Source organism: Aulonocara stuartgranti, assembly GCF_965226115.1.
Source record: "Aulonocara stuartgranti genome assembly, chromosome: 7".
Taxonomy (NCBI): Eukaryota; Metazoa; Chordata; class Actinopteri; order Cichliformes; family Cichlidae; genus Aulonocara; species Aulonocara stuartgranti.
The window spans coordinates 62,513,012-62,524,537 of NC_138945.1; the positions used below are offsets into that span (position 1 = coordinate 62,513,012).

At 39.4% G+C, this 11,526-nt stretch overlaps 1 protein-coding gene across 2 annotated transcripts; it reads right to left on the reverse strand.

The window, feature by feature from the left end:
• Window positions 1-283: 283 nt before the first annotated feature.
• unc45a (unc-45 myosin chaperone A) lies at window positions 284-8,627 on the reverse strand. 2 transcript variants are annotated; one of them, XM_082538486.1, is made up of 19 exons: window positions 8,465-8,627; window positions 8,156-8,348; window positions 5,914-6,089; window positions 5,739-5,828; window positions 5,436-5,603; window positions 5,055-5,223; window positions 4,758-4,928; window positions 4,405-4,576; window positions 3,977-4,277; window positions 3,798-3,892; window positions 3,503-3,644; window positions 3,028-3,168; window positions 2,773-2,900; window positions 2,639-2,705; window positions 2,362-2,475; window positions 2,146-2,261; window positions 1,469-1,586; window positions 1,228-1,383; window positions 284-1,139 (listed from the first exon to the last, which is right to left on the reverse strand). In XM_082538486.1, the coding sequence occupies exons 1-19, from the start codon at window positions 8,486-8,488 to the stop codon at window positions 852-854; spliced, it is 2,829 nt and encodes a 942-aa protein (XP_082394612.1). In that variant the 5' UTR covers window positions 8,489-8,627; the 3' UTR covers window positions 284-851. The 2 variants fall into 2 exon arrangements, with proteins under 2 accessions (XP_082394612.1, XP_082394613.1); XM_082538487.1 differs by lacking the exon at window positions 8,465-8,627 and having other exon boundaries at window positions 8,152-8,344.
• Between the last annotated feature and the right edge of the window lie 2,899 nt (window positions 8,628-11,526).

Here is an 11,526-nt window from a genome sequence, read left to right on the forward strand (position 1 = left end):
CATTCACGATATTTTCAAAAAAAAAAAAACCCAACAGATTCAGACTCATCGGAGATTTTCAGTACATACACTTAAGGTATAAATTTGAAACTCCTACATTACTTCATTGTCAAGTGATCGCATTCAAAGAGTTGGGTATCCATATTGCCTGCCCAGTAGGGCGATGACAATACCCCGCCAGCCTTTCATGGCTGAGGGATAAAAATAGTTGGGCATCCCAGCACTAAAGCACCATTATAAAGTACATCTAGCCAGGTGGGATATGGAATAAAGTAAACAGAAGTGAGGATTGGTCATTTTTATTTATTTTTTTCATGTGTTCAGTTAAAACGTATTAAAACAACAAAGCACACTGGGAATGTGTTGGATTGTCAATAATAGTGATAACAAACATTTAAACAAAAAGTAAATTTTATAGTGTAAATGAAATGTTTCTATTTTTGCTGAATATAAAATAAAATATTGAGAAAAGTAGTGTGCACAATAAAAATAAGAATGTGTTTGTGGGACTAATAATGACACTCAAATGAAATATTTGCACATATATAGGAATGGTCATTTTTAGTGGAAATACATGGAGGAGAAATGTTGGTCTCTGGGTGGAATACACACTTTTGCCAGACTTTAACAAGTGTACAATCAACGTTACACAGCAGTCAAAAATCATTTCTGTGCTGTTGGTTCTTCCATTTGATACCATTCTTCACTACATCCCTTATTGCTTTTAATCATTTTTTGTTAAGACATATGAGCCCATTTCCTGCAAAAATGAAATTACTTCACTGGTCCAATATAATGTTCAAAGAACTGAAACGCTGTCAGGTGGCACATCCACACACTGCACTTTGTGTTCAGGGTTCAGTTCCTGAGCTCTTCTCCTTTTCTTCCCTGTTTCTGATGATGCCGTACTCCATTGCTTTATCCAGGCAGTTCTGAGCTATCTTCGAGACGGCATCTGGCATGCCCTCTCCTCCCTTTGCAAGGACGGAAAGAATCTCCAGAGCTTCGCTCTCTATGAGTTTCTCAGCCAGACTCTTCTCTGCCTGGATCATGTTCTGAACTATGACCACTCCACGATGACGTAGGTCAGGTATTTCACTGAGCAACAAAGCCTGCACAATTTCTAGCCAGTGGGTTGTCTGAGAAGATAACAGAAGTCATGTGAGCAAAAATAGAGTAAAAAAAAATAAAATAATGGTAGCGACACTACTGGAGTGCTTTTCTTACAGTTCCAGGGATGCGAGCGCAGAGTTCAGGATGTTCGGCTGTCAGCATGGCCAAGGTTCCTGCAGCAGCTTTCCGCAGCCTCCCGTCATCCTCTCCGCTATAAAGCACGAGCAGCTTCAGGCGATCATTTCCTGTGGCCAGGTAGAGCTTCTGCACCTGAGGATGCCACACAGCACAGCCGCTACTGTCAGTTCAACCGGTATTCATGTATTCAAAGACTTGTTAATAAATTATCCCTTACCTCAGTATTTAAAACCAAGTTGCACATGCACTCTGTGGCAGAAGCTCGTACAAGGTCATGCTCCTCAAACATGTAACCTTCAATTTTAGGTACAGCTTTCTCCTTGATGATCTTTTGCCTGTGAAAGTGTATACTTAATTCAGAAAACTGAAAAACACTTATGAAACTGCGCTGATCAGGATAAAAGATGCTTTAAAAGGCAGATATAATGTAAGTTTTGAAAAAAGTAAAAAATAAAACAGAACAAGGCATGCTTTGCATAACTGCACAACTTCAGCGTTAATTATCAGCTTCTACAGTGAAAACAGCTTTGACAGGAAATTGGATTTCAGTGGTCAACAGAGACTCTAAATGTTTCAGTCTTTGGAAAGTTGCCATACAAGAAAATTACTGCATGTTAATCAAGTCTGTGATTTAGTCTATATTAAGTCTCAGTCACTTGTGGTCACCCTGGAAGAATTTAAAAACAGGTTTGATGGAAGGATTTCACACCATCTAAATACTTTATGCTAAGCAATAAAAGTGACACATGTATTGATCTGCAAAAGTAGCTTTGCAAAATGCAGAAAATGTAAAATAAATAAATAAATAAAAGTATCCTAAATGTAATGTTCTGGAATGAAAATAGACTGTTTTGTATGAATACTTTTAGTAGAGACTCCCCCCTAGTGGCGAACCTGAGTCTATCGTTGATGCCAGCCAGGTTTGTGAGAGCCATGAGTGCCTCAAAGTTCTGCAGCAGGGTGCACTCAAGCCTCAGAAGGCTGGTTAGTGGGCGTACCACCTCATAGATCTGACCCCAAAAAATACACAAACAAACAAAAGCAAGATAATGTTAAAGAGTTATTGTATTTTTTTTAAGTTAACTTGTGTGTTACTGTTTGCATTTTTACCCTTTCTCCTGGAAAGGCAATCTCCGGGTTAGACGTGATGGTTATTTTTGCCAGGGCTTGTGCAGCTTTGATTTTTCCTGCATCTGTGTTGTCGGATGCAAGTGGGATCAGAGCCTTTTGGAGGAGAGCAGCAGACATAAATCATTTAAGCCTTCTGAAGTGTGGTGCTTAGTTAAGAGTGTAGGCTAAACCGAGTGTATTTTAGAATAGAATAGAAAAAAATCTTTTAATTGTCCCACAAGGGGAAATTTGGGAAATTTTTATCAGTACACTCTACCTTTCCTCCACCCTGTGCCACCACTGTGCCTCTGTCTTCCTGTCGCTCCACTAGGGCCAAGAACACCCTGCCGTGAAAGATTATATTAACCAGAAAATCTACAGAGAAAACAAGACTTACTGCCATTTTCCTACCTGGCAATACATTCCCTACAAGCCTCAGTGAGTGCAGGACTCTCCTGTTTGACCATGCAAACCAATGCAGACACCACACCAGCCTCCAGCAGCTTCACCAGCCTTTTCTCTACATAGGAAGGTGCATCCTAACATAAAAAAAAAAGCAGGCAGAAATATGAATCATAACCAAAAATAATTGAAATGAAGCTGTATAAAATAAATATTGTGCTATGTTAGTTCTACTTGAAAAGAAAAGGTTAATTTTAGTATTACCTTGGGATGTTCCTCAGGTACATGCTGCTTTGCATACTTGGCCAGCTCCACCATTTGAGGGTCTGGTTTCTCCACATCATAACTGTTGGTGCAATTCACTAATGTAGAACCCACAGCAAAGAGCACAGTCTTATCCTCGGACTGCAAAAACACACAGAAAACACAAAAAGGGCATCAGTGCATTTCAAGCATGGATGACAATCTGGTCCTGTGACATGAAATAGTTAGCAATAGTTACTTAGATTTAGAACAAATGAGTCCAATGAGAGACAGGAAAGGACTACTGATTAACTGGTCAGCGCTATAGACAGGACTAACACTGCCATCTAATGCACCGTGAAGGTGTGTGCCAAATATGCTGACGTTTGGTTATGAAGAATCAGACCCTGTTAACTCCACAGAAGTCAGAGTGGAGAAAATATAAGACTTCAGTTTAAATTCTTTCAGCTATGAGGAAAATAATGATGAGTTATACCTTTGCAAGGTCAAACATGGCCAGCAGGGCATTCTTGTCTTCCACCAAGTCTTCCTTTACATCTGCATCAAAGGTGAGGTAGGCGAGACCTTCCACAGACCAGCGGCGGGAAGTTGGGGGGAGAGTCTCATTACACAGCCACCTTACAGAGAAAGAGATAAAGCTTGTCAGTTATTTGAAATCCAGTAATCCACTCAAAACCTGGTATTTAGATCAGGTTTTGCAGATGTACATCAAGCATGCTGCATCTCTTAATCTATACCTAGGGCTTAAGATTCAATATAAGCCAACATACTTCCTGCACTGCTTGGCAAGCTTAAGTGTAGATCCCTCTGCAAACTGCTTCATGCTGAAATCTGTTCCTCCTGCTGATCCAAGCTTGCACAAACCCTGTGCAATAGCCCACATACACATAGCTGTTATTTTCATCTTTATTTAGAAGTGTTATTTTCTAAAACTATCTGTGGTACTTACCACTAAGGCTCTCACACGTATCCTGTCATTCTCGCTCTTCTTGTATAGGTCCTTTAGCAGGGACACTCCGTTGGCTGTGATAAATGAAGCTCTCTTGGCTTTGCCTGCAGCATGGATTAGAGCCTCAACCGCTACCTGCTGGTGAGTAACATCTTCGGAGGCACACAGCGATATCACGGCATCCATCATTCCTGACATTTCCAGAGTTCTGTTACCCACATCACTCGGCCCTTGTAGAAGCACTGATACTGTCTGGATGGCTCTCAGCTTGCCATCTAGGCCAGGCCGGCTGAAATGTTGCCTGCCCACAACAACATTATGTTAGAAGAATCAATCAGTTTTCATGCTCACAAAGGACTTGTGATGCAGTTCTGGAAAAAAGATCTAAACGAACAAACAGTTTAAACAAGCTTCCTTGGTCAACTCACTGAACATATTCTTCACATAGTTTGTTGAAGTTCTCCCTCTCTTTGTCACTCTTTAGGTCATCATAGAGTTTGCTCAGCAAGACTGAACAGCTCATGTGACTGTTGTCTGTAAGAGGTGGCCCTTCTGAGATCTCTGGGACAGTCCCAGCCACTTCCAGGATTTTCTTCAGCCCTGTAGGAAAACAATGAGTCTCTAATTCATATACAGTGATAACAGATAACATCAGTTATAAATTTTCTAACATAGAAAAATGAACAAAATAAACATGCATCTTTGTGTCACGGTAATGCATGCCTTGGTATCCACCATGGTTTAATAAATTATTTGCCTACATGTAGGATGTGTTTCATACCCTGGTCTACCACCCATAACGTGAGGGAGTTATCTGGGTTTTTCAAGGATTTGCGGGGTACTTGTTTGACAAGGAGATTTATAGCGCTGTCTCTGCCCGGTCCTGACACATTTGATGCTGGCATCATTTCCAAAAGGTGTCGTAACATTGACCGCAGCTCCTTGGATGGTTCTGTGTTAAGATTCATATAGTGAGTAACAATTAAATGTAAAGAACACAGAGCCGACACACACAAAACATTTGCTAAAGGTTAACCTTCAGTGTAACCAAGTTCCCAATATAAGTATCTAAACTCACCAGGAAGTATAGCTTCATCTTTTCCTCTGATCTCTCTTTTCATTCCCTCTGTCAGAGCTTCAAACATCACCTGTAGCAGATGGCAGGCAGCCAGAGACACACTTGAAGCTCCTGATCCCATTACCACACACAGCTGCTCCATTCCCAACTCATTCACTATCGCCATAGTCTGGAAATTCAAAGAATGGACATCAGCAATAATGAACTGCAAAACAACTGAGTGACAAGCACATTGAACAGCCTGCTCTAGCTTCACATTAATGATGGATGGAAATCAGAATGCATATAAACCTTTTTTTTTATAATTCCAAACTACAAAAATATAAAAAGCGACTTTAAAGATGAAGCAAATAGTAATCTCAAAGGAACAGTCACACTTACTCTAGACTGATGTCCTGTGCACAAACCAACCAATGTCCTGAGAGCAGAAAGTACAACATCCTCCAGCTTTGACTGCAGAAGTTTCTGAATTAGCTTCACTCCATCATTACGGAAGATCTGTTCAGCTCCTGCTTCCTCTCGAGATAGCACCACTAGATTCTGAGCAGCCTGAAATTGATTGAAGGATTTGATTATTTTGGTGCCGTACAGTTTTACAGACGCATTAGCATTAATGAAGAAATATCAGGCGCATCAAGAATGAATTAGAGGAATGTATTCATCTGCCTTTTGAGTTATTCTCACCTTCTGTCGATCACACTCTTTAGTAGATGGATCTAAGAGGAGGGAGAACATCTGCTGCACACGAGCATCGGTGGAGTTTAGTTGTGCTGACTAAAGGGTTAAGAGAAATGATTTCGATTAGCAAGATACAATTTAGAAAATAAGTTTATCCACACCTTTATCCACATCACACCACCTTTTGCTGAATCTGTGCTCCCAGCTGTCTGAGCAGATCCTGGAAAGCTTTATTTTTGGGCTCCAGTTGGGCACATCTCTGAGCATCCAGAAAGGCCTGGTCAAACCGGCCAAGTTTCTGAAATGCCTGGGCCCTCCGAAATCTGGCTTTCACATCACCTTGGTCAGTATCGAGTGCTGGAAAGAGACAATAATAATATTCATCAAAGCTGCAAAAGCATCTGTGTAAAGACACATTTCATGCAACAATGTCCAGAATGCTGAAAATCACAAGTTGTGAATAATGTTATCCATTATAAAAAAAAATATTTCTGCTGTAACTATTGCTCAATAAGAATTCTTTGGTCTATAATACCTACCTAATAACTAAAAGTTTGTTTTTGTTAAGACAACATAATGATACTGGTGACATATATACCATTATAATTATGTTGTCCATTGTTTGTTTAATTATTATATTGCAGGAAAAGATGCTTGTATGTAATCGACGTCATCACACTGTTTGGCCAGCAGAGCGCATTCAAACTCCATTGTTTACAATACTCTCAGTTTGCACCACATGCGGCAGAGTATCAATCAAGTAGTGTCTTCACAGTAAGTAAGAAAAGTCAGTAAACACTTTCACTTTTTCAATATAACTTAAATATAATCTAGATATACCATAACATTAAAACCACTGGTTTAGGTGTCCCATTACTACCAAAACAGTTACTAGGTCATGGTCACAGGATGGCTGGTGAAGTTTTGCTGTCTGGTACTGGGATATTGGCAGCATAACCCTTTCTTGGTACTGTGGATTGCAGCGTGAGGGCCTTCATGTATTAGTGTTGTTCCACTCAATCATGTGATAGGTTTGGATGTGGGCAGTTTGAAAGCTGGACCAGTGCCTTTGGCTCTTTATCTATCTAGCAATTTAAATCTATATGTATAAAGAAAATATATACACAGTATGAGTCAGATGAGCTGATCTGTAGAAAATTGTCAGATTAGTAGCTCAGTTTAAAGTTGTCATGCTTCTTTGGTTTCTTTTCTATTTTTTAGCATCTGAATGAATGAAATATAAGGCCATCTGTGCGTATATATGCTTGTGCATTATGCGCATAGATTCATTTGTATGTATTTACAGAGGTATTGCAAATTACCTTATTGTTAACTACTCATATACACAAAGTACAGGTTGATAAGATATTTCTGCACCATTTTTGTTTGCCTTGATATGACTGTGGAATTTATTATGATTTTACATATTCTAACCCATACATCGTAATATAAGTGCACTTTGCAACCTCCGTGCCTTTCTCTTGTCTTTTATAGATTACTCCTGTTTCTTATTTATTCTTGTTGTCTTACTATTTATATTTGTTTCCTGCATAGTTGGCGTGGAGCACCCACAATTTCATTGTACGTGTACAATGACGGCACGGTGGTTAGCACTGTTGCCGCACAGCAAGAAGGTCCTGAGTTCAATTCCACCATCAGCCCGGGGTCTTTCTGTGTGGAGTTTGCATGTTCTCCCCGTGTTTGCGTGGGTTCTCTCCGGGTACTCCGGCTTCCTCCCACCATCCAAAGACATGCAGCTTGTGGGGATAGGTTAATTGGATAATCCAAATTGCCACTAGGTGTGAATGTGCGAGTGAATGTGAGTGTGTCTGTCCCTGTGTGTTAGCCCTGTGACAGACTGGCGACCTGTCCAGGGTGTACCCCGCCTTTCGCCCTATGACAGCTGGGATAGGCTCCAGCGACCCTGAAAAGGATAAGCGGAAGCGAATGGGTGGATGGATGTACAATGACAATAAAGGGCTATTCAAAAGTGTACATGGCGAGGTTCCAGGAGGATGACTGTTATCATTATGGTCATTGTGCAAATGGTAAATGGTAAATGGCCTGTATTTATATAGCGCTTTACTAGTCCCTAAGGACCCCAAAGCGCTTTACATATCCAGTCATCCACCCATTCACGCAAGTGCAACCTTTATAAGGTTGGACAGGATCCAAAAACCTCCAGGCAGGAAGTTACTTTTATCCATAATTGTTAATGTGACTGGCGAATATGGATAAAAAGAACACAAGCCAATATTCATATTGTGAAACTATTTGGATGATGAATGAACTTTAAACCGCGTAAAATAGGGCTAATTTGAGCACTAATACGGACTATTTTCTTTAATTTCAGCTAAGTTGTGGGCCGCGATGAAAGAGAAGTTATTCAGTGATGTTGAGAATAAACAAGAGAACATACCGACCTTTCGAGGCATCAGCCTCTGCCTTGCTGTACTCCTCCAGCTTAAGGTAGCACGCAGAGCGGTTACGGTACAGTACAGCTTTGTCTGCATGGCTGTCAGTCAGCTTCAGTGCTTTGGTGTAACAGCAAACAGCACCTTGCATGTCTCCTGCCTTGAAAAGAGTGTTTCCTTCCTCTTTCAGGGCGGCGGGGTCCTAAAGTAAAGACGGGGGGAAAGGTAGCAGCGGGATCACAGAGAAACTTCGATCAAATGTATTTGACTGAAATTAGCTAAGCTAGGCAAAAGTAGCGAATTGTTTCTCTACATTACCTTTTCTTTTTCAGTATCACTCATCTTTAAGGTGTCGCACACAGTATAATGCAAATATGTAGATTTATTTTACTATACGTGGTCGCAAACACCGCTAACTCCAGCCAAACATGTTACATCTTTCTACACTTCCGGGTGTCGGAGCACGTTGATGACGTGCACCGCCCTTCTCGCCCACGCTGTATTACCATAAAAGGAAGAGAACAGCTACAACGTTTCTGCCTCCATCTCCACTTTATTTGGTTATATTTCCATTCCATGTGGCTTTCTTCAGTCCATGCAGACACAGAGAGTTATATCAGGCTACTTATGTCATAAAGAGGGGTTGTGAAAGCCAGCAGTTCATTTTTTTCATACATTCACCATATCTGTCTGAGAACTGTAATATAGCAATATAGAACTATTTTTTAAAAAGGAATTACACATGATAAGAACATTTGGGTTGTTAGGTTGTGGGAAAATCACTCGTCTGACTGAGTTGTTCTCCACTCGCCACATTTTGTAAATGTAATCACAAATGCTCAAAGTTATTGAATCAATAGAGCAGCTTTAAATGATATATTTTTAAGAATTCATTTATGTGAAGTTTTAACATAAATGTTATGACTTTTGTCATTATTGCCTTTAAAAAAAAGAAACTAGTTATTTTGATTAACTGTATAAGTGTATGCGTAAGTCTGATTAACTAAGTACCACTCAAAGATAAAGATCTTTTACTGTAATTATTTCAAATTTTTTAGCACTGATAAATGTCAGTAACTTAGATAAGTATCCTATGTATGATGCAGGACAATGTTAAACATTTTTATGTGAACACTGTCCACTTGGGGAGGCTATTAAGCAATACAGTCTTTTATTATACTAAACTTGATCAAGACAGGAAGAAGGAACTAGTGTTTGTCTTCTACAGTTTGCATGTTGTTGTATTTATATGTTACGTGCTAGGGATTCCATTTGAAATGTTTGTGGATGTTAATTAAAAAGTTTTGCATGTCAAACTGGGTTGTTCCACAGTGCCAGTTCAGCCAAAATATGTACTTCAGGTCATACGTAGAAGAACAACAACTTAAATAATGTGTTACATTAAAATTTAAGCACCTCATAGTGAAGTGATTCATTTATTATGAACCAAGGAAAACGTTGGCTCACTTTTTGGAAACAAGAGTGCATTCTGAATTTTGGTGTAAAAAAAAAAATAATAATAATATAATTGCAAATTAATATGTTAACCTAAGGTCAGCACTACTGCTTTGTCTCTTGCAGTGGAACTCCACAGTTAAAAACACCAAAGGACGTGTACTGCATTTCTTATACCAGTCCTATGGGAAATCTCCTTTTACCAATACTGTCTAGCACTATTGTTCGGTGTCCTCTGTCGCCTTGGAGACAAGTTTGTCACCTTTGGTCCTTGTGCTCAGGTACACCTGTTAAGGGTCTTATATTACCACAGCACCTTTGTTAATTTAGAAGAATATCCAGCATGGTGATTGGTATATATTTCCTATTGCCTGGACTTTTCTGTAAGGTCTCTTACATAATTTAGTTGCAGGAAATCTAAAACAGCACCAGGGTCCCAAAGAAAAAAAGGCCTGGCCTGAAATCAACAACAGCTGAATAAACATTTGCTCCTTCCTTTTGTGGAAAATTATGCTGTCATTACTGGTGGACTTTCTGGAACCATAGTACAGAAATAACTTAGAAAGCTTAAACATAGCAAACCACTTTTAATATTTTTTGAGACCTTATAAGAAGTTATTGTGTGTTGCGGCTGGAGTAAAACACATTTCCTGTAATTTCCTGCGTATTCTGCTCATTAATAACTGAAGTGACAGCAGACCTTCTGTTTCAAAAAACAGACTTCGATAAGCCACCAAAAAACAACAGTGTAGCTCATCATCAATGCACCATTATGTTTTCCACACAGGGCTTTGCTACTGTTGTTTACCTGCACTGTGGTTCTCAGCAGCTGTCACTGTGGCCTAAGACTCTTTGTCTGTTGGCATAGGACTTTGGCAGGGGTTACAACAGTCCCACTGCAGTAGCTTTATAAAAATTTCATAGAGATAAAACTTTCCAGCTACCTCAGAAAGAACTCTCTATTGCATTTTCTTTAAATGCCTGTGTTTCTTATAAACAAGCACAGCACTGGAAACAAAACAGGTGAATGCTAGTTATCTTTAATGCACTATCTATGTGGGATGATTTGCTTTTAGTCAACTGTTAATTATTAGTGTCTGATTTCTATGCTTAAAAGGTTCTACTGCCATAGTCCACTGAGACATAGTAGGTGAGAAATGGACAGCTACTGTCCTCCATTTTTCAGTCTCTCACATACATTAGTAGAAAAGGTCTTTCAAAAGGTATTAATAATTTTCAGAATTGAATTTGTTTAGAGCAAAGACGAAACGCTTGTACATTCTTGCTTTTTATAGGAACAGTAAAAAAAATCATTGAATCTAGTTTGCTGTGATGTTTAAAATGTAATAACAAGCAAGAGTAATTAAAAAAAACTTTAGTATTATCATAACCAGTTTATTCCTGTGCCATTGGCGCAGCACATAACAGACTTATTAGCCCTTCTACTGTTCACATTCTGTGCCTTCAGTGTAGGTTCAGGTCAATTTTGAAATGGGCCATGGATTCCCTTATAACATATATCTTGTTTCTTTTAAGGCTTTATCTTTCAAGGCACCCTATGTATAACCTCAGTTACTTATGTCCACCATATATGATCACTACTATACTGTTTTACTATAACACTGTTTGGAGATTCCCCCATGATTCTTCAAAAACCTGCAGGTGCCTGTCTGTGCAGGAAGCTATAGGCAAATGGTGGAAACACCACTGTACATTTAAAATCCAGTTTCAGTATAGTTTCAGTTTCAAGATTCCCTAAAATCGCACCTGTCTTTGATTTCGACCCTGGATCTAATTTCAGTAGATACGGCTAAATAGATAACGGATCAAAGCCTACAAAAATTGTACCTGTACAACAGTATAAAATGTAAAAATATTTTAATTTATGTGGACAAGGATAAGCGGAAGAGTATGGATGAATGGAT